Raw genomic sequence first — 23,627 nt, forward strand, 5'->3', positions numbered from 1 at the left:
ACTCAAGTTATCCTACAAATGACTATGTATAAAACAAATAAGCTATAAGTATCTAATGTACAGCACAGGGAACATATCCAATATTTTATAGTAATTATAAATGGAGTATAACCTTTAAAAATTGTGAATCATTGTGTTGTACACCTGAAACAAATATTGTGCATCAATACCTCAATTTTAAAAAATTCAAGTTATCGACTTGGAGCATACAACTATCTATGAATAAAAATTAAAAGAAATCCCTCCTCCAACCCTGCCCCCAAGTGAAGAGTTTCATTGGATTGAGTGGCAGTGTTATTAGAGAATTATTCCTTGAATTATTATTTCTATTAATGATGTAATTTTTTATGCAGTGTAAAGGGAAGAAAAAAAAACGTGAATGTTTATTTATACTCAACAGGAAGCCGTCTCCGGGTCAGTTTTTCCAGAGATACAACTCAAAGCTAAGTTACAACAAGATATCACAGAGGTCCTTTGACTAATGAGAAGTATGAGATGTAGGAAGGAAACTGGATTCAGAAGGGTGGTTAGGTATTGAGTAACTGATTCTTCTCTGAAAATTGCACCCAGATTGCTATCTGAAGAAACACTCCTCCCCCACTTTCAGGCCATGTTTTCTGCAGGGTTCTCATCTGAGTCGTGTTAGCCAATAAATTTGCTTTTTTTGCATAAGCAATTTAAGCTGGATTTTCCCATCACCTGTCACTAGGGAAGCCTTCCCGATAGAGCATAAAGTAACCAGCTCTGAGGCCCACTGTGGGTAGTGTGCAGTGGTCTGAATGTCTTATGCGGGCACTCAGATGGGGGTGGCCAAGGGAAGCTAGGGGAGGTGACCTCAGTCAAAGAGGGGAAGACTACCAGGAAGGCAGACAGACCAATCAAAAGGCAGCCCTGAAAAAAAATTCTAAGGGCTCTAGTTGACCAAGAGAACATGCTTTTCTTCAATCTGCCCAATGAGAGGTAGGGGAATGAAATAAGGGAAGAAGAAAGAAAGAGAGCCCATGACAAAAGAGTGATGCCGCCCCCTTCTCATTCAGATAACAGGTACTCAAAAGCCAACTTGAGAAAAAATTTGCTGTTGTAAATTACCGTGATGCCAACAAATCCCTTGTAGCTTTGAATATACTGGGTAATTTCCTCTGAGGATTTCTTACTTTGAAGAAATTCACATCTATAATTAATAAACAGAATTAAAATTTACCCTGATACTGTAATAGAGATGTCCTGTATCTTTATATAACTGCAGTGACACAATGGACATTTGTTAAAACTTACTGCATTGTATGCTTTAAATTGCCCCATTTTATTTTACTTTGATAAAACTGTCAAAAAATTTACCCCAAAACTTATGACAATTATCATTATTCTCATATAATTATTATTTCCATTAACAACATGTGTAATAATTTAAAACTAAATCTTCAGATTATCTTCTCTCTTGAAACAAAATATAATTCAATCAAAGAGACAGATTTACAGTAATATATAGACTGGAGGGTTTTTTTTTTTTTATTAAATTAAACTACGGTGACTATATCTATTTCCTGTGGTTAAATAAAAATTATTGGCAGTAAGGATAACAAACAATAATAAATTTCATCCACTGAAAAACATATATCACTACTCTGTAAAAAAAATATAATGGAAATTAATAAATTGAATTTTTTTAAAAGAGCATATGGAATACATTTTAAAAACACACTCCTTTCCACAAAACAGAAACAGGGCTTCCCTGGTGGCACAGTGGTTGAGAGTCTGCCTGCTGATGCAGAGGACACGGGCTCATGCCCCGGTCCGGGAAGATCCCACATGACGTGGAGTGGCTGGGCCCGTGAGCCATGGCCGCTGAGCCTGCACATCCAGAGCCTGTGCTCTGCAATGGGAGAGGCCACAACAGTGAGAGGCCCATGTACCGCAAAAAAAAAAAAAAAAAAAAACAGAAGCAATTTTTAAGGTAACTTAAAAAAAAATCTCTCTCATTCAAATTTAAGGTTTCTTTCTAGTGATGTTGTAGTAACTGAGGGTTGAGAGTCAGGAGGCCAGAATGTTAGTCCCAGTTCTGCCACTAACGGGAAGTGATCAATCTTGCCACAGCTCTCTTGTACAGACATGAGAACGTGAACTCCAGTAGGTGAGTCATATATTGTTCCAGGGCCACCACTCTGGGTAGCTAAGGTCCCCAGGTTTTAGATGTACAGATCCTTCCGAGGAGTGCCCCAAACCTGTACGCAACCCAAATTCGTACACAATCCACATAGCACATGACGGACGGGGTCCTCCCCACATGCTTAGTGTGGATTGAGAAGGTGCTCGATAGACACTACTTCTTTAAAAAAATACAACAAAGGGCTTCCCTGGTGGCGCAGTGGTTAAGAATCCGCCTGCCAATGCAGGGAACACAGGTTCGAGCCCTGATCCACAAAGATCCCACATGCCACGGAGCAACTAAGCCCACAAGCCACAACTACTGAGCCCATGTGCCACAACTACTGAAGCCTGTGCTCTAGAGCCTGCGAGCTACAACTAATGAGTCTGCACTCTAGAGCCCGTGCTCCGCAGCAAGAGAAGCCACTGCAGTGAGAAGCCCATGTACTGCAATGAAGACCCAACACAGCCAAAAATAAAATAAATAACAAATAAATTACAAATATATATATATAATGTTTAAAAAATACAATAAAGATCAGCTTATTTTATTTATTTACAATTATTTAGTACACTGAGCACTACGTTTTGAGTAGGAGTAGACTCAGACATTGTGTCCATAGTTTATAAAAGCAGCAAACAAAGCCAAAATTGATGCCCAAACAGCTAAGGTTAGAGCACAACCAACAAGAAACTGGGGAATTCTTAGTTCTAATTCCAGCTCTGAAATGTATTGGCTAAGCATATGCTCATGTTGACAAACAGGTGGAAAGTGAAACGGTCATGGAATACACGAGAGTTTTTACAAGGCATTTGCTCCATATACTTTACTTATCACCCTTATAACAACCCTACCAGCTATGGATTATCATTTTCATTTTTACACACGAGACTCAGAGGGTCAGTAATGGGGGTCAACAAGTGGCCGGCTCTGTGTATCTGCGAGCCTCCGCGCTCTGCCCTGCCCTTTGTATTGATAGCAGCAGACCTTAGCTCCTTCCACCTCTGGAGCTGAGTGCTGGACTCACATCTTCTCCCTATGCTTCTCACCTTTCCCTCAGTCCTGCGTCAGAGAGGGTGTACTGGGGCCACCCGAGACAGGATGTGCAACTCTTGTTGGTGTTAGACCATCACATGATGGTTGATGTGAATGGTGCTGCTGGGAGTTGTCCAGTGTATAATCCAGTGACACTAAGCATTGTGGCCATGAGAATAAGTGAAGCATTGGCTGAGGCTACAGCTACGACAGGTGCCCAAGAGCTAGGGCTGATATTCACTCAGTACACACCCATGTGGTTCACTGCCAACACTCAGTATGATTGGCTGGGTGTCTATTCTTGATTAGTCAAGGAACCAGAATGACATTCAAAGTATTTAACCATCTGGCTTCCTGTATCCCTATAACTGTCTCATCTGCTTGTCAGGAAGAGCGCCCCTCCCTTTCCAATCTCCCTCTCCATCTCTCTCTCTCCCCCTCTTCCTTCTCTCCTTTGTTCCCTTCCTCCCTCCCACCCCCTCACTTTCTTTTCAACCATAAAAGAAATACACATTTGTTTCCCAGAATTTAAACAAGATAGAAGTGAACAAAGTAAAATATGAAAATCCCCCTCCACCTCATCTCCTGACAAAACCAAACCTCAAGAGTTCGATTGTTTGGTCTGTATATTTTCTTAACTTTTTCTATATATATTTCAAACAAGTCCATATATAGGTTGAATGGTTTTAAAGGCTTATACTACACATTATTTTGCATATGCTTTTTTCACTTAACATATCAGACATACTTCCATTTTTGTGAGCATGGCTGTCCATGTGAAAGATGACTTATAAACCTAAAACAGCCCAGTTGTTTTGTGGTTGACCTACGATCCAACCAGAAACTTCTTTGTATGTGGTAGGTGTATGACAAATATGTTAAAGAAATAAACTATGAGCCGAAGCACACTGCTAGATCCAATTACTAGATTATAGGAAATACAGGAAGTAGAGAAACATGTTAAATGACACCACAGAAACATTCAGCCAAACATAGAGTGTAGGCAATTTTACAGGACAGACTACATGGCTCCTTTCATGAGTAAGTGACAAGAAAAAGTCAGGGAGGAGGAAATCTGTAAATTAAAAATCTTGAGATATATCAACTAAATGTAATGTATGGACCTTGTTTGGATCCTGATTCAAATCAACCAATGGCAAAGAGAAAGTGAGGTGGGGGGATGTGGACATTTGAACACTGTCTCAGATATTTGATGTTATTGAGGAATTACTGTTAATCCTCTTTAGAAGACAGAATGATACTGTGGTTATGTTTCTTTAAAATATTTTTATATTTTAGAGTTATATACTAAAATATCAACAAGTGACATTATATGATATCTGGGATTTGCTTTAAAATAATTGGGTTATTTTTATTTCTGGGGAAGGAGTGGGTGAGAGATGGATGAAATATGATTTGGCCATGTGTTGATAAGTGTTCTCTCTACTTGTATATGAAATTTTCCAAAATGAAAGTTTTAAAAATTGTTAAAGGAATGAATCTGTATTTGGTAGATACAGAGTCATGTAGAAAATACTAGTAAACGTAGCATTAGAAATAATTTTTAAAAGCACTTCATTTTCTAAGCAGAGAACTCAAGACCATTGTAATAATCAAAACTCTTACTGAGTTTTTGAAATACAATGTTTTCATTTGGTATATATTCAGCAGTGCATGAAACCATTTATAATAATGTTTTAAACATTGCCTTACTTTCCAACTTCCTTTATGTACCATTTTACATCATCCCTATGCAAATTATTCATGTTTATTAAGGCAGATCCTGAAACTTATACTTGGCAAAACATATCTTAGTATTTTGGATAATAAAACAGTAAGAAATTATTTTGAAATTATATAATTAAAAATTTTCACGATATCATCAGGGCTTTCTTGCTTGAATAAATCCTGGAGTGTTCCAGTTTAGGAGAGAGAATGATCAAAACTGAAGGTTCTACTCTGGGAAGGTGACTCTTGCCTTTAGTTTTGTTTTGTCTTAAAAAAAAATTACAAGCAAAAAATATTTATCTACTTACTTGGGGAACCACTTGGCATGTTCCTTCCAGGGATCATCATCATCTTCCCAATTTCCTAAACAGCCACCACAGGAAAAGCACTGTACAGTGTCACGTTTACCTGCATATGAAGGAAGACACTGTTGAAGGAAGACGCTGTTGTCCGGCAACAGCACTATGGGATGGTCCAGAAGGGGTGTCTCCAGAAGTTGACTGCTCTGTGCATGAATGAGACACGCTCCATCCCATCTGCCCACTCACACTCTCATCTGGCTGAATCCTCATCCACAGCCCCACTGCCCTAAGTGACCATTTCCAAAGCCTGGGACCCCACCTCTCAGATGTGGCACACACAGAACTCTAAGCTGTTGGACTCAGTATGCCCACTGAAGTAGTGGGGAAGCAGAGGAATCCCCTGCACTCATGAAGTAAAGTGCAGTTAGAAGACCTAAGCTGTAGCTTTGCTATGAAATTTCAGTGGAAACTTAGGCACATTTCTTTTTTTTTTTCTTCACATTTGACATTTGTATTTGACAAGTATATTTTTCTTTTCTGACAACTGTTTTTAGGGGAACTACAAAGGGATCAACTCACTAGCTTTCAAAACTAAGAAGGAAACTTACTTGAGGTTTAAGGCATTTTGAGATGTAAATGGTACACAAACTGGTAGGCAAATTACAATCAAACTACAGACTCCAACTTTTTTGAACACGCCAGAAAGATCCGTTTTTTCTGCGTTTTACTCTGCTTCAGTCTCTATGTCAATTAGGACATTAACTATAACATCTTGAAGAAATAAGTGATAAGCACACTGTGACATCTGGGGAATTCTATACCAGAAATCTCTTAAATTTTCTTCTTGGGTCCAACTTGGGTAGCACCATCAAGGTGAATTTCTTCAGCTTCTGCTATTAATTAATTAACAATAGTAACAATTAACATTTCATATATCCAACATACACTGTGTGCCAAGCACTATGCAGTGTACCTGAGATGAATTGAAATATTTTGTTTCTTTTTTTTTAACTTTTTATTTTATATTAGAATATAGCCGATTAACAATGTTGTGATAGTTTCAGGTGCACAGTAAAATTACTCAGCCATACATATGCATGTATCCATTGTCCCCCCAATTCCCCTCCCATCCAGCCTGCCACATAACATTGAGCAGAGTTCCCTGTGCTATACAGTAGGTCCATGTTGGTTATCCTTAGGCACATTTCTTAAACTCTTTGAGCCTCACTGAAGACAACTGTGAAATGGGGGAAAAGGGCATGTTTGTCAGATTAGTATTAGTGCTTAATCCATGCCTAGCATCAAGTAGGTACTCAGTAAATGATAGCTGTTTTTGTTATCACAATTCTCACTCAGATCTGTCATAACATTTATGGTGTGGCTAGGATAATTCAAACAAAGTATAATTTTCTGAAATGCAACTTGCCCTATATGTTAGAGTTAGCTTTAAGGTTAAAACAAAAACAAAAACAAAAACCCTACAATACTGCTGCAATTAAAAGAATCAAAGAAAGATCATTTCAGAGCAGCAAAAGGAGGATGGGTGAGAAGGAGACTGGGGTCAGGCTGACCTCACAGCTTATTTTCAGGGCCTTAGAAATCCAGTCAAGTATTGTCTAAGGTCCAAAATTTTAGGAAAAGTCACTTTCTTATTTTTTATATATTTTTGGTAAATTGACATGTTGTACTACACATAAAATAAAGCTAAAGTGAAATTACTGAAGTTGAATTTTAATAAAAGAGACCTTATACCTAATATAACACATTGACCAAGTAAGGAAAGATTTACAAAATATTGCAACTGAAATATGGAACCTAAACTTAATTCCAGCAAAATATTTCAGAAAATGACTTCAAACTACCTGTAAAGACAAAGCCAGCAGCTGAGAGCTCCCTTGGGGCTGTCCCTTGGGCATAAAATGGCCATTTCTTGTAGGATTTGAGTCTGGCCTTCTCTTCTTGGTATCTTGCTTTGTCGTCCCTCCTCAACTTGTTCTCTGGATTCTTTACTCTTATATCATACTTGGCAATGTTACCAACATCTTTGCCCAAAAGGAACTCACAATCCGGATGGAACTTCTTATGGTCTTCCATGGGGAGTCTCTGGAGGCTGGTACCAAAGAGGATTAAGTTACAGCAGAAGCACTGAATCCCAGATTTTATGCCAGTGAAATAAAACCCAGCCGCTGCCATCTCCTGGGGTGTCCATGCACTGTAGGCCTCATAGGTCACAAATGACTTTAACCTTTTTGCTTCACTACGCATTTGGGAATTAAAGCCTTTTTGCATTTTTTCTCGTTCTTTCTGCTCCTCTTCTTCTATTCCCTTTACATATTGAAGCATATCTATGCCTAGAAGACCAGACAGCTCCGGGAGCAAAGCATAATCCGTCTGGGAAATCCTCTCGTCAGGGGCTTTCTCCTGGGCGGCCATTTTCTGAAAAGGGGAAGAACATGTTCATGAACATCGCCACCTGGTTTACTAGTCCTGAGGTTTGCTTCAACCCTTTATTCTTTCTGTTTTTTCTTCTGAATAACATTGATCTTCTGCTCATCATTTAGCCCAATTCAGAGCAAATGCGCTAGTCGGTCTGCGACAGCAGACCTCTATCCTGTCCTCAACAGTAAGGTCACCTATGGAGTCCAAACAGTTGGAGGCCCCCTTATCACAGCATCAATCGTCACTGAAGTTAAAGGCATAAAATAGGGGATACCCATAGCATCATATAACAAGTTCAAAGATGCGTGCTTGCATTCTCGACATTTCAAGAATCGACAAGGTATTCCATTTAATACCTACAGGTGGAGCTGGATATGTCCACTCTACCAGCTTTGCTTTATGTGCCCCGCCTTAATCCAGCTCAGCTGATTTAGAATTTGCCCATCTACCCACATTTCTGCAAAAGTTGCAGCTAATTGAAGATCTTGATTAAGCCCAAGCATGCCCTTCATTCGGCAGTACCTAATGCAAGGAAAAGAGCTCCTTTGTCACTAATAGGTTCAGTACATTTCAGCAATGGTTCCTCAGGGAGCTCTATCAGTCCACAAGGTTACTTGGCTTTTTGACTGAAGAGCTCCTTCATTTCAGTTGTCTCATCATGCCCTCTCCCATAGAGTCCCTTTAGTGGATATCAGATGAGGGTCACATTCCAAACAAAAGAAATATCTGCCCAATTCTCCCTCTGGTATCATGTTCCTTCCTTTTACAAAAGGAACCGGCCAAAGCTTGGTGGACTTGGCAGCCTAGGGCTCTTTCTTAGTACTTTCATTTTTGCCAAAACAGCCCAAACCATGAAAAGTGGGAAAGAGATTTAGAACCAGGAATGCCAGGCTGGCTGCTGAGGCCTTCCTTATTTGCCTCAGTATTCTTGGCTGACTTCCCCTCTGTCCATATTTCTGTTTTAACCCATTTAGCTGCTTCTTCTGGCTCTGGGTCTATCACCTTTAAATTCCATTGCTGGGGGCGGGGGAGGGATAAATTGGGAATTTGGGATTAACAGATACCCACTACTGCATATAAAATAGATAAACAACAAGAATCTACTATATAGCACAGGAAACTATATTCAATATCTTGTAATAACCTATAATGGGAAAAGAATCTTTAAAAAGATATATATAACTGAATCACTGTGCTGTACACCTGAAACATTGTGAACCAACTATACTTCAATAAATTTTTAAAAATAGCAAAAAAAAAATTCCATTGCTGTGCTTTTCTTCCCATGAATAATTATAGTACTAGGGCAAATTCAAACCAGGATGGCCTCAGCAGCCAACCTGGCATCAGTGGTTCTACGTCTTTCTCCCACTTTTCATCTTTTCTTCTCCTAAACAAAGCCGGAGCCAGAATTTAAATTAAGTCAAAAACTGTTCCCAGAACTTTCCTGGTGGTCCAGTGGGTGAGACTCCGCGCTCCCAATGCAGGGGGCCCAAGTTCCATCCCTGTTCGGGGAACTAGATCCCTCATGCATGCTCCAACTAAGTCCGCATGCCACAACTTAAAAAAAAAAAAGGATCCCGCATGCTGCAACTAAGACCCGGTACAGCCAAAATAAGTAAATAAATAATAAATTAATTAAAAAAAACAAAACAAAAAATCGTTCCCATTATCCCATTCACACTGCCAACTTCAGCAAGTACACAGGGTCAGATAACTGAAAAAACTCACAAGCCTCTACACAGTATACTTACTTCAGAATTTAATAAAGGTAGAGGATAAGGTACAAAAATACAGGCAAACATCAGAGAGGTCTCAGACTCCAGCCCCAGTTTCTAGGACCCTTTCTCCGTTGTTCAGGACATGCTTGATTTTAGGTAATGAACCACCTAGATATGTGCAAGGTACCTTGGTCTCAGGGAAACTACACTGTCACCTGAGGAGGGGTCTTTTATGCCGCTCCAGTCACGTGGCCCAAAGTAGGATGCCTGACCAGTCTCAAACAAGATGGTACAGGCTGCCCCCTGGTCTCTCAGATCCTAGCACAGGGCTATATTCATCGCTAGTTAGTATGTTTCATTTAGGTTTGGCCAACAGACAACACCATGGCTCCAGCCCTCCCTGGAGATAAATAAGCACAGGGTGGCAACAAACCAGCTGGAATCAATCCTGCACTTCTACAGCAAAGTTCAGTGGTCAGTTTTGCTGGTATCCGGGCCATTTCCAGGAGGAGAGAAGATCTCCAAGGCCCTCTCCAGGTTTCATGCTCATTAATTACAAGTGCTAAGAGTATCAGTGATGCTGCTGTGTTGTGCAAAGGATTTAAATCCACACCTGTGTGACTCCAGTGCCTGTCCTCTTGCCTCCAAAGAGAGAAACAAGAGTAAGAGAAATAAGAGGGTCATAAGTTTAGGTGTGGAAGAAAAGCACTTTTGCCAGAGATGGTAATTTACTTACCTAGAGGTTTATCCAGAGCCCCAGTCAAATGGAAGGAGAATGCATAGTGTAAATACAAATGCTCTCTTTGTCTTTTAATGGGAAGCAGTGAGAACATACTGGAGGAACTGAAACTCAAAACAAGTTGCAGTTTTCTGAGAAATCACAAGTAAATGGTCTACGGTGCTGAGTCAGCAGGGCTTAGTCAGGAACCAAAAGGTCTCACAAAACCTACCAAGTCCCAGAGCAGAAGTGTTTTATTCTAAATAATTTAAGATTGGTTAATGTTTCTGGTGCTAGTATAAGTCTTATTTCTTTGACGGCAGCTTCCATCTTTCTGGTGTCTTTTAGGGTTTTCTCTTTTATCTGTGGGTTATAAAATTTCAAAGTTATTGTGTCTCAGTGTGACTCTTTCTACATTCATTGGACCCAGTGGACTTGCAAGCTGAACGTGTGGGCCTCCCATCAGCCCTGGGAAATTATCTTCTATAATTTCTTTGGTAATTCCCTACTGCCTACTATTCTCTTTTCCCTCTTTCTGGTATTCCCATTATTCAGATGGGAATTTATCACTGAAGTTCTTATCTTTTTTTTTTGCTTACATATTCTCCCGTGCTTTGGCTTTACTTTCTGGGAGGTTTCCTCTTCATTATCTTCCGACTTTCCAATAAAAATTCTTTTAAAATATTTATTTATTTATTTATTTGGCTGCACCGGGTCTTAGTTGCGGCATGCGGGATCTTTCAGTTGGGGCACGCGGGATCTTAGTTGCGGCACGCAGGATCTAGTTTCCTGACCATGGATGGAACCTGGACACCCTGCATTGGGAGCGTGGAGTCTTAACTACCGGACCACCAGGGAAGTCCCACCAACAGTAATTATTAAGTTCAGCAATTATATTTTCAATTTCCCACAGCTCTTTCTTGTTGTCTGTTTCTTATTTTCACAAGATCTGATTTTTTTAGCCAACGCAATCTTTAATGAACCTCTCCTATACTGTCAAATGACAACATTAAAACAACTTAATAATGAGTTTGTTGTCCTTTAGTCAAGGGAAAGCAATCCATAGACTGGGGGGAGCACAGTGTCTCACAGCGCTGCTCCAGAGGGATGGGGGGAAAGAGTGGGTTTTATAGAGAAGAGGCATGATCGGCTAAGAGGTCAGGGATTCATTATAGGTCTAGCAGGTCCTGTTTTCTAGGGTCAGGCAAACTAGGTAAAGCTGAGTTGGGGGATTGTGATTGGTTTATATCAGGTTTCCTTGACAGGTGTTTCCTGTAAGTGCAGGCTGACTTGGGTTTAGATTTGTGACTTGGGTTGGGCCACTGAGGCAGCCCCCATTTTGTGGGTCCCGATATACAAATTATCTTTATCAGTACTAATAAAAATAAAGTTCACCTGCCTCCTGAATGATCTGTTTCCTCCAATGCTAATTACCATTTACTTTTTGTTCATTTTTTCACATTACCAGCTTTCCTCAAATGTGTACTGATCCTTGGTTTTCAATTCATGTTTGAAAATAAGGCGATTTCAAAGCTGATTGATCAAAATTATGGCTAAAAATTCTGATGAAAAGCCACATGAGTGTGACCTGAACCTAAGCCCTTTACTCTATGGAGAACAGATTGGGGAGCCAAGATTTACCCTGGAGAAGCCCTCAATGTCAGAGAAACACCTCAGAAAATGATTTCAAGTTAGCTGTAAAGTCAGAGCTAGTAGCTGAAAGCTCACTTGGGGTGTTCCTTTAGCATAGAATGGCCAATTCTTGAAGTATTCTTCATTTTGGGATGCCCAGGGCCCACCCTAGCTCCTCTAAGTCAGCTGAAACAGTTTATTCCATTTTTTTAGAAGAATCCACTAATTTTTTGCCTCAGTGTTAATAACACCTGCATATTAAATAGTCTGATGGTGGGGTGGATGGAGTCAACTGTCTCATGCAGAGACTTTAATTTAGTCTCTTGATTTTCAGCCCTTCCCATCATTCCTGTCCGCCTTCAACCTGGCATTCTGGGCCCCCAGCTGCTCCAGGGCTCTGTACAAGGTACAGAGTCTCCCAGGGGTTACATGTGTATTCAGGCTGTGGGCTCCTTTGGTCTGTTTCACTGGTTACTACCATTCCATTTGAGTTTCCACCTTCCAAAAATGTGTTAAAATATTCTGTATGCTGATGGTCCCCTCCTGCTTTCTTAATTTTTCTGGGTTTATAGTTTTAAAAATCATTTCAATAATATTGTGTAATTATTACCAATAATAACTAAAATTTGCTTAGAGCCTAATACTTGCCAGGCACAGTTCTAAAAACCTTAGATATGTCCATTTAATCCTTTTAACAGTCCAAATGAAGTAGCTATTTTTATTTCCTACAATTTACAGATGAGAAAACCCAGGCACAAAGGGGTTCAGATTAACCAGACAGTCTGGCAACAGAGTCTGCACTTTTAACAACTGTGTTTGGCTGCCATAAAGGCTAGATATTAAGGAAAGGCAAACCCAGGTGTCCCAGAAAGCTCATGCTCTCTCCATTTTGGTAGTTTAGCCAATTGCTGAGTTAGCAAGTCTTCAAGCTGTTACCAGCCTCATCGGCATGTGAACTCCTCTAGCCAAGCTCTGGTCCAACAGGGCCCTTTACCCAGCCAAGAAGCAATCGTTGTTAAAAAGCTGACCCCTCCTAACTTTTGAATTAACACATATAACAAGGACAGTGTTTTTTTGAAACACTTTCCCCAATACATCCAGCTGCTCCTAGACCAGCAATTCTTTTTACAGGAAGTTCAGAGGTCAGGGGAACCTCTCTGCACTGCTGACTGTTCTGCCTGTAAAATTTTGCCCAATCAACCTTACTTTTCATCTATAATGTTAGGTACATCTGTGTCCAATGCACATACAGTTATTGTAGCACCCTGTAGATTTTGTTGCCGTTGTGAATTTTTTCTTTTTTACTATTCTATTTTCTAAATGTTTATTGATGATGTATAGGACTCTTTCTGATCTACTTTTTAAAATATAAATGTATTTTATTTCTTTATTTTTGGCTGCATTGTGTCTTCGTTGCTGCGTGACGAGCAGCGCCTACTCTTCGTTGTGGTGCGCGTGCTTCTCATGGCGGTGGCTTCTGTTGTTGCGGAGCACGGGCTCTAGGCACGCGGGCTCAGTAGTTGTGGTGCATGGGCTCAGTTGCTCTGCGGCATGTGGGATCCTCCTGCCAGGGCTCAAACCCGTGTCCCCTACATTGGCAGGGGATTCTCAATCACTGCACCACCAGGGAAGTCCCTGGTCTACTTTTAATATATGATTGTAAATCCTCTTGAATTTTCTAAGTAGATATTTGTATTATCTGAATATTTTGAGGGGCTTCCCTGGTGGCGCAGTGGTTGAGAGTCCGCCTGCCGATGCAGGGGACACGGGTTCATGCCCCGGTCCAGGAGGCTCCCACATGCCACGGAGCAGCTGGGCCCGTGAGCCATGGCCGCTGAGCCTGCGCGTCCGGAGCCTGTGCTCCGCAACGGGAGAGGCCACAACAGTGAGAGGCCCGTGTACTGAAAAAAAAAAAAAAAGAAAGAAAATTCGAATACAAATAATTTCTTAAGGAGAATCTAAAGAAATGAAAAATCAATTCCAGGTTTGGGATTTGGTTTCTGTAAAGCTACTGGAGTTAATTCTTTTTTTAAGTTCAGAAGAATTCTATGACCAGGAACCTGTTTTTAAGTTATCTATGTATCTCTGTAATATGATGAGAGGCAGTGGTTCTCCTACTTTAGCATTTATCACAGTCACCTGGAGGACTTGTTAAAACACAGATTGCTAGGCCTACTCCCAGAGTCTCTGATTCAATAGGCCTGTGATGGGGCCCAAGAATATGCATTTCTAACAGGTTCCCGGTGATGCTGCTGATGCTACTGATCCAGACACCACCCTTAGAATCACCAATTCCAGAGATCCTTAAAAGTTCCCTCTTCCTCTAAAGAATCGATTCTAAATACCTAAAATCCAAACTGAATTACCCCCTAAAACGAGTATATCTCAGAAAAGCCTAACACCTAAAAGTTAAAAGATTCTCTGCCCTAATAAGGGACAGAGAAGAGACTGGCCAGGCCGAAGTGCGTTAACTGGCGGCCTGCAAGCAAGTTTTATTTAGCCCGTGTGGTTTTAAAAAATTAGACGTCAACATTTAAAACTTAGAAGAATTCACTTAAAAATCCAGTTTTTCAGTTTCTGTTTAAATACCAAAATATACTGCCCGAGGGAAACTACATTCCCAGAAAGAAAAAATAGGCTGTGGCTGAGTAATAATTACCTCCAAAAGAAACGTTTTTCTTTTGGACTAGGTAACAAATGCACATGTATAAAATTCAAAAGGTACAAAGAAAGGTGTACAATCGACATCTCTCTTCTACCTGAGCCCAGCATCTAGAGGCTGCCTCCTTTACATGGAACCAGTGCTTTCCAGATGCTACCACTTTGCATTTACCTGGTCCCTATTCAAGTATTTGCATTACCTGCCTGGTCCCCTCAGGCATCTGAATTTGCATCTGAGCCCATTTTACAGCCCCTCTTCTGCGTTCCCAGGCACTTGGTTTATCATTAGCACTTTCACACTTCTTTTTTTTTAATTAATTAATTTTTTAATTTTTATTTTTTAGCCGCACCATGCGGCATGTGGGATCTTAGTGCCCCAACCAGGAATCGAACCCATGGCCCCTGCAGTGGAAGGGCAGAGTCTTAACCACTGGACCGCCAGGGAAGTCCCCAAGTTGACGTCTTTAAAGGTCTGCCTCTTAGACTGGGAGGGTCACAGAGCCACAAGGTTAGGGTTTGTGTCTTCTTCTTGGTGTCTATATCCTGACGGCTAGGGTCTCATCAGACAGACAGCAGGTGTACAAGGCTTGTTGAGTGAATGAATGAATAAATGAACAAACTGTGCATTACTTCCAGGGCTCTGGCCTGAGGTGTGACTCAAATAACAGTTTAGTCACGTGAAATCAAGAATTTAAATCCCATAAGGACGCCATCAGTCTCCCAAGAAGAGAATCAGAAAATGTGTAAAGAAAATAATGACTCTTCTCTTCTTATAGAACTGGACCCAAAAGGGGTATCAGGACACTCCAGAGGCTACTTCCCAGAAGCATGACAATCTCCTGTGCCCTTTTCTTCCTTACTATAGGCCTCAGGGACTCAAACTTCTTGCCCTTTCACCTAAACTCTATCACCTACTAAAGATCATGGGATTCTACCGCCCCACTTCCCAAGGGCTGGTTGTACCCTTTCTTTCTCACCACTCAAGAAATTATTTCATGTTATAAATTTGCCGATCATTACAGAGATACAGACAGCTGAACACAGGACCACAAACATGAGGAATTTCACAAAGTATTGAGAAATCTTACAAAATGTTTACAGTTCTTCTCTACTGCCATTCCGAGCAGCAGAAGCCCTGTTGTTCCCGCATTGTTTCAACATACATTAGTGTTTTGATTATGGCATGTACTCAGATATACAGTGGGTCACCTGTGCTTCTTAAATACAGGACTTACATGCTTTTAATCTACTTATCCCTCTTCTTCAGCCTCCAGATAGTACTGCAATCTTCACCTTGTAGTTATTCTCAAGGGCAAACAAGGTCACAACAAACAGAAACAGTGCACATATTGCCACTTATAGGTGGAAATGTATTATTTGCACTATGACCCAAATAAATGAAAAAGAAATTTTATTACAGTTCCCCTCCAACCTCCAGTTCCATACCTATTACCTTATTTGACGAACATGAGTGCTTTCAGGCCCTCAACTAACAGCTAACATTAGCTACATTACTTTCATCTCCCTCACCACAACTTCCCAGGATTCCATAAGTTTTATTATTTTTGAATACTTAATTCATTTACAGGGCTTAAAATTTTTAACTATATAAAAATATTTAGGGTTTCCCTGGTGGCGCAGTGGTTGAGAGTCCGCCTGCCAATGCAGGGGACACGGGTTCATGCCCCGGTCCGGGAAGATCCCACGTGCCGCAGAGCGGCTGGGCCCGTGAGCCATGGCCGCTGAGCCTGCGCGTCCGGAGCCTGTGCTCCGCAACGGGAGAGGCCACAACAGTGAGAGGCCCGCGTACGGCAAAAAAAAAAAAAAAAAAAAAAAAAAAAAATTTAAAAATAATTCTTACTCTCCACTGTGCTACACCACCACCACCCCAGTCAACCATTTTTATTAGTTCCCTATGTATTCTTCCAGTGTTTCTTTTTTTTTTTTTTTAATTTTTTTTTTTTCGGCCACGTGGTGCAGCTTGTGGGATCTTAGTTCCCTGACCAGGGATCGAACCCGTACCCCCTGCAATGGAAGCGCAGAGTCTTAACTACTGGACCGCTAGAGAATTCCCTCATTTTTTAAAAGACAGCTTTCTTGAGATATACTTCACGTACCATGTAACTTAACTTATTCAAAGTGTATAATTCAGTGGTTTTTAGTATGTTCACAGAGTTGAACAGCCATCACCACAGTCAATCTTAGAACGTTTTCATCACTCCAAGAAGAAACTCTATATCCATTAAAATTCACTCTTTTCTCCATCTGTTTGTAGTATTCCCCTACAATCTTTAGTTTTGTAAGGTCCATAGTGATGTCTCCTCTTTCACTCGATCTTAGTAATTTGAGTCTTCTTTTTTTTTCTCTTGGTCAACTTAGCAAAATATTTGTCAATTGGTTGAACCAACTTCTGGTTTCATCGACTTTCTCTATTGTTTTTCACCGTTTCTTTTTGCTAAGACAAATATATATTCTTATTTTTCCTTCTTCCTTACATAACACGTAGCATACTATATATTCTGAACACTAGTATATTCTGAAGAATGTACTTCAGGTCGAAGGAAAATGATTCTCAACATATCTGAGATGTAAGAATAAATCAAGAGCCATGAAAGTGGTAAATATGTGATTAAATCTTAATAAATACTAACTGATTAAAACAAATATAAATGTCTAGTGAAACACCAAAAGAATTAAATGTACAAAAATAATAATAAATAAGTGAGGAAGGAGGAAAGTGAGGTTAAATGTGTTATCCGTGGGGAGGGTAAAGGTACAAGTTAACTTTAGGTTTTGATGTTATGAAGGAGTACTGGAAGCAGCGCTTCCTCAGATTCTCTTGGCCACGCCCTTCTTTCCAAGGTGCTGCCCGCCTCCTCCTCTGCACTGCTGCTGCCTTTGCCCAGCTTCCTGAGTGGGCTGGAGTCCAAACTGAACTACACCAAGCCTATCTGACCTTCCAGAGTTGGCTGCAACGCCACACCACTGAGGCTGACAGCTGGCTCCCTTAGCAGTTACCAAAAGACCAGATGGCACAGCCCTGTGTGGCAAGCCTTGGCTAGTGGGAAATGGAGGAAGTTAGGAAATTGCATTACCCTCCCCTCCTCCCTTCGACAGACTGTGCAGAGGGGCAGCTTCTCTTTATAAACCTTCTGGAGAAGTCCCAAACTCTAAGTGAACACACTTGCTGGGAGACTCCTATGACTCTTCACAGTTTGTCATCAAGCCTGGCCACTGTGATAACATAGTGTTTTTCCTCGTCTCACTTTCCCTTTTTTTCCTTACCCATACTTCCCTAGATCTGCATCTCCCAAATAAAGCAACAATACTTTCACCTTTGCCTGAGGTTCTACTTTCTAGAGGACCCAAGTTAAGGAATTACGTGTACTGTAATTTCTAGAATAACCTCTAAAAGAATAAAAATAGAGTATACAATTTCCAAACTAGTTTAGGAAAACAAAGAATGGTGGGAAACAAGCAATCCAAGAAAAGGCAAGAGGGACTTCCCTGGTGGCACAGTGGTTAAGAATCTGCCTACCAATGCAGGGGACACAGGTTTGATCCCTGGTCCAGGAAGATTCCACATGCCGCAGAGCAACTAAGCCCGTGCACCACAACTACTAAGCCTGCACTCTAGAGCCCGCGTGCCACAACTACTGAAGTCCATGCGCCTAGAGCCCGTGCTCCACAACGAGAAGCCACCACAGTGAGAAGCCTGCGCACCACAATGAAGACTAGCCCCCACTTACCGCAACTAAAGCCCGCACGCAGCAACGAAGACCCAACGCAGCCCAAAATAAATAAAATAAATTTTTAAAAACAAACAAAAAAAGGCAAGAATGAAGAGAAAAATGAAGATGGAGTAGTTGAAACAAATAGCACAAAGATGGTAGATTTAAACCAAAATGTATCAGTAGGCACATTAAATATAAATGGACTAAATGCTTCAGTTAAAACAAAATGACTTTCAGGAAAATAAAAAAGAATATGAAGTGAAATGTATACATTCAAAAGTATTTAAAATAAATCTAATTTTCATAATGAATTTTAAGGTTTAAGGAGTTTTCTAATCAAACAGAACTCAGAAAGACATACTATTCAGAAAGATTCCTAATGTTAAAAAGTTTCCTTCATTATTGTAGTATACTGTGGAGTTCCATGAGGGAAACTAAGGCCAGAACTAACAGTATTATTAGATCACCATTTTTTTTTTTTTTTTTTTTTTTTTTTTTTTGCGGTACGCGGGCCTCTCACTGTTGTGGCCTCTCCTGTTGCGGAGCACAGGCTCCGGACGCGCAGGCTCAGTGGCCATGGCTCACGGGCCCAGCCGCTCCGTGGCATGTGGGATCTTCCCGGCCCAGAGAACGAACCCGTGTCCCCTGCATCGGCAGGCGGACTCTTAACCACTGCGCCACCAGGGAAGCCCTAGATCACCATTTTTCTTTCTTTCTTTTTTTTTTTTTAAATTAATTTATTTAATATTTATTTTTGGTTGTGTTGGGTCTTCATTTCTGTGCGAGTGCTTTCTCCAGTTGCGGAGAGCGGGGGCCACTCTTCATCGCGGTGCGCGGGCCTCTCACTGTCGCAGCCTCTCCTGTTGTGGAGCATAGGCTCCAGACGCGCAGGCTCAGTAGTTGTGGTTCATGGGCCTAGCCGCTCCGCGGCATGTGGGATCTTCCCGGACCGGGGCACGAACCCGTGTCCCCTGCATTGGCAGGCAGATTCTTAACTACTGCGCCACCAGGGAAGCCCCATTTTTATTCCTATAATCTAAAACAAACACGGATTTTCTCTATAATTTTTTTTAAATTAATTTATTTATTTTTGGCTTCATTGGGTCTTCGTTGCTGCACGCGGGCTTTCTCTAGTTGCAGTGAGCGGGGGCTACTCTTTGTTGCGGTGTGCCGGCTTCTCATTGTGGTGGCTTCTCTTGTTGCAGAGCACAGGCCCTAGGCGTGTGGGCTTCAGTAGTTGCGGCACATGGACTCAGCAGTTGTGGCTCGTGGGTTCTAGAGCGCAGGCTCAGTAGCTGTGGCTCACGGGCTTAGTTGCTCCGCGGCATGTGGGATCTTCCCGGACCAGGGCTCAAACCTGTGTCTCCTGCATTGGCAGGCAGATTCTTAACTACTGTGCCACCAGGGAAGCCCTCTCTATAATTTTGAGACTAGAAATTCCTCCTTACGTCTAACTAAAATATTCACCTTAACCTTATCAAGTATACAAATAAACCCCAAAATTGTAGAAAGAGATAAAGCAGCCCCCAAAAAGGCACTCAATGTCCCTTTTTTTTTTTTTCTATTCTTTTTGCGGTATGCGGGCCTCTCACTGTTGTGGCCTCTCCCGTTGCGGAGCACAGGCTCCGGATGCGCAGGCCCAGCGGCCGTGGCTCACGGGCCCAGCCGCTCCGCGGCATATGGGATCCTCCCAGACCGGGGCACGAACCCGTATCCCCTGCATCGGCAGGCGGACTCTCAACCACTGCGCCACCAGGGAGGCCCTCAATGTCCCTTTTATATACAGTACTGTGAGTGTGTGTCTAATATATTTCTAAGTAACTTTTCAAAAGGTGCCTACTCATGCCCTTTCTTTTACTTCAAGTAGGGGGAGATAAAATATTCTGATTATGTTAAAGGCATCTCCTTCAAGCCACTGATACCTCTTGTGGACAGAGCAAAAGGAAGGAAGACAGCAGTTAATTTGGTTACCTAGAGCTGAAGTCTGTTTACTTGTAAAGAACCATTTGGGTCTAGGCGCAGAGAGTATGACTCTTGGGAGAAAGATCTGTACTTTGGTCAAATTATGTCTTAGTGTGTGTGTGCACACATGTGCTGCTAAAAATACATATTCTTTCAAATAACCTATAAGGGAAAAGAATCTGAAAAAGAATATGTATATATACATGTATATAAAAAACTGAAAATAATGCATATTCCTGGGCTTCCTCCAAGATTTATTGAATAGACTCTCCAGGGTGGGATTACATTGTTTTTACTGATAACATTCTTCACCAAGAATTGTTATTTATAAAATCATGAATATCATAGTTAAACTCAATCTAGAGTGACTAAAGTTCATAGATTTAAAATAAACATACCTTTGCTATGGAAACCTGATTCACTTTCAGAAGGGTATACCCTAGAAAGAGTCCTGCCTATAACAGTATATCTTCATTGAACCTGAAACATGGACTTCATCATACATTCTCACCTACATTTTTCTGATGACCCAGGGTAGGAAAGTTGAGGGGGATTAAGTTAAACAGTCCCTGGGTATGAACCTGAGGGAGGCTAACAAGGATAGTTCATTAACCTGAACTATAAAAGGTAAGCCAGTCTCAGATAACAAACCACCAAAATGGCGGTATTAGATATACACCATTAAGTAAATACTTTACCAATCATTACAGAGGAAGCTTTAAAGTAATAGGTTTCTTAGATCAGACTTTCCTTTCGAACTGTTCTTCACTGGAGTTTCTTCTAAAGAATCATTTTATTTACAGTCGCAAATGTCTTTTTAACACATTCAATGTGTATTATATGCTGGAATCAAACAGCTGAAGGAGCTGGAATCTTATGAATACAGCCAGGACAACAATGGAGAGAGTCATGAACAAAAATATCACAGTCCACACAAAAAACATTTTGGCACACAGTGCAAACATAGACCTGCAGTGAAAAGAAGAAAACTAAATTTAAAAAGTAGTTTCCAAAAGTTAAGTACAGCACAGTTAGAAGACATTCAAGTTGCTTTGCTCTTTTATATCTCTATCACTTTTTCCCTACTCACCTACCAACTTTATTAGTTCCAATGTACTATATATTCTCAAATCGAAGGCAATTAATTTTTTCCAAAAAATTACTCCTTAGAGATGAGGGAGGGGGTTTCCCTGGTGGCGCAGTGGTTAAGAATCCGCCTGCCAATGCAGGGGACATGGGTTCGGTCCCTGGTCCACGGAAGATCCCACATGCTGCGAGCAACTAAGCCCGTGTGCCATAGCTACTGAGCCTGCACTCTGGAGCCCACGAGACACAACTACTGAGCCCACGTGCCACAACTACTGAAGCCCGCGCACCTAGAACCCATGCTCTGCAACAAGAGAAGACACCGCAATGAAAGGCCCGTACACCGCAACAAAGAGTGGCCCCTGCTCGTTGCAACTAGAGAAAGCCTGCGCACAGCAACAAAGACCCAATGCAGCCAAAAATAAATAAATGAGATAAATAAATTTATAAAGAAAAAAAAGAAATGAGGGAATAACTTCGTTTTTGAGTCCTTAAAGTCCCTTGGGGACTTCCCTGGTGGCGCAGTGGTTAAGAATCTGCCTGCCAATGCAGGGGACACGGGTTCAAGCCCTGGTCTGGGAAGATCCCACATGCCACGGAGCAACTAAGCCCATGTGCCACAACCACTGAGCCTGCGCTCTAGAGCCCATGAGCCACAACTACTGAGCCCGTGCACCACAACTACTGAAGCCCACATGCCTAGAGCCCGTGCTCTGCAACAAGAGGAGACACCACAATGAGAAGCCCTCGCACTGCAACAAAGAACAGCCCCCGCTCGTCACAACTAGAGAAAGCCCACGCGCAGCAGCAAAGACCCAATGCAGCCAAAAATAAATAAAAATAAGATAAATTTATAAAAAAAAGATGGTGTCTTCTTAAAAACTTTCAAATGAGTCAAAAAGTGGTTCTAGTGAGGATGCAGCTACTGATGTCAAAGAGGCATGTAAAACTTAATAAAATTGGTTTAAAAAATTTTTATATATATATTTGGGTTTTTGGGGGGTTTTTTTTGCCATGCCTCAAGGCTTGTGGGATCTCAGTTCCCCAACCAGGGATTGAACCTGGGCCACGGCAGTGAAAGCACCGAATCCTAATCACTAGACCACCAGGAAACTCTGATACAACTGTTTTATGAAATGTGAGAGTAGAATAAAACAAGCCATCCTTTCAACTAATATTTTATATAATTTATAAAGTATAGTTTTAAATATGGACATGTAACTAAATTAACAAAAAATTAAAACTAGACAGTGATCTATCTTATTTGCAACTTTATATAAGTTTATATGTTCAAATTGGCCCCATCAAAATTTTTAAAAATATTTTCTCAGTGGCACAATGGGGGAATAACCTTTGGTCTGTGGTCACTTTAAATGGTAACTTCAAAATGAGTTATGAGTGCCTAAAGTACAACATGGAGAAAAAAACTTTTAGTATTTCCAAACTAATATTTCAGTATTTCTGTTTAGCTTGCAAACTGAAGACAAAGTACTAAAATATATTTATAGCAAAATTAGAATGCAGAATTACAAAACAACTGTTTGTAATAGCTCCCATTTTATCTCTACCTACTGTTACACTTCTGAGGAATAACCTGATATGAGCCTGGTCTTCAACAATCTATTGAAAACTTATAATACTATTTCCTCAATATTTATTGTACAATACTTAATATTTACAAAGCACATGAACTTACATGTTGGTCTTTCAATTCCCCTTGACAGGCATAACAAAATCTGAAAAAGAAAGTTTAAGAATCATTTTGTTAAGGACTCACTCATTAAAATAGCTCAGGAAAATTTCAACAAGAATTCTCTTATTAATAAGTACAGTTGACCCTTGAACAACATGCAGGCTAGGGGTTCCAATCCCTGAGGTCAAAAATCTGAGTATAACTTTACAGTTGGCCCTCTGGCTCTCTGACCCTCCATATCAGCAGTTCCACATCTGAGGATTCAACCAACTGTGGATCATGTACTGTAGTATGTATTTATGGAAAAAATCTACAAGTATGTGGACCCTTGCAGTTCAAATCCGTGTTGTTCAAGGGTCAACTGTAATTATCTTTACATATGATTTTTAGGAGAAAGAATTAAGAATACCAGTAATTTAAGAAAATTCCACAGTAAATCCCAAGGTCATCTGACAGCTTAAAAATCTTCCTTAAACAAATTTTATTTTATTTTCATCAAGGTTAAATATGAGTATGATTTCTCAGCTGGTATTCTACAAGGGAATTAAGACCTACAGAAAATGATTTGCATGATTATTTTTCAACTTTCCCAAAGACAGCAGACAGCTGGTACAAGTCTAGATGGATAGAAGTTAATTTATCATAAAAATGGATGCCTAAGGGCTTAATTTCAAAGAATGGTTTAAAGAATTAAAAGTTCTCAAAATTTATTACAAAAGAGAGCAGTTCTGTCCCTAACCACCCCCACTTCATTTCCAGAGAAAATGCTC

At 40.8% G+C, this 23,627-nt stretch overlaps 1 protein-coding gene across 8 annotated transcripts in view; it reads right to left on the bottom strand.

Annotated features, from left to right (window-relative positions):
- LOC309805528 (general transcription factor IIH subunit 2) overlaps window positions 1-23,627 on the bottom strand; it is a 65,254-nt gene that overhangs the window by 24,082 nt on the left and 17,545 nt on the right. For 5 of the 8 annotated variants that reach the window (XM_082623487.1, XM_082623488.1, XM_082623491.1 and 2 more), the window contains 4 exons: window positions 22,861-22,900; window positions 7,074-7,647; window positions 5,218-5,317; window positions 1,090-1,171 (listed from right to left, as the gene is read on the bottom strand). In XM_082623487.1, coding sequence (XP_082479613.1) covers window positions 1,090-1,171; window positions 5,218-5,317; window positions 7,074-7,647; window positions 22,861-22,900 — 796 coding nt within the window. Of the gene's footprint in view, window positions 1-1,089; window positions 1,172-5,217; window positions 5,318-6,229; window positions 6,449-7,073; window positions 7,648-10,107; window positions 10,188-20,307; window positions 21,048-22,860; window positions 22,901-23,627 lie in introns of those variants that run through there. The other 3 variants (XM_082623492.1, XM_082623493.1, XM_082623494.1) reach the window with 3 other exon arrangements.

The sequence above is a fragment of the Mesoplodon mirus genome (genome assembly GCF_964341445.2).
Source record: "Mesoplodon mirus genome assembly, chromosome: 5".
Classification (NCBI taxonomy): Eukaryota; Metazoa; Chordata; class Mammalia; order Artiodactyla; family Ziphiidae; genus Mesoplodon; species Mesoplodon mirus.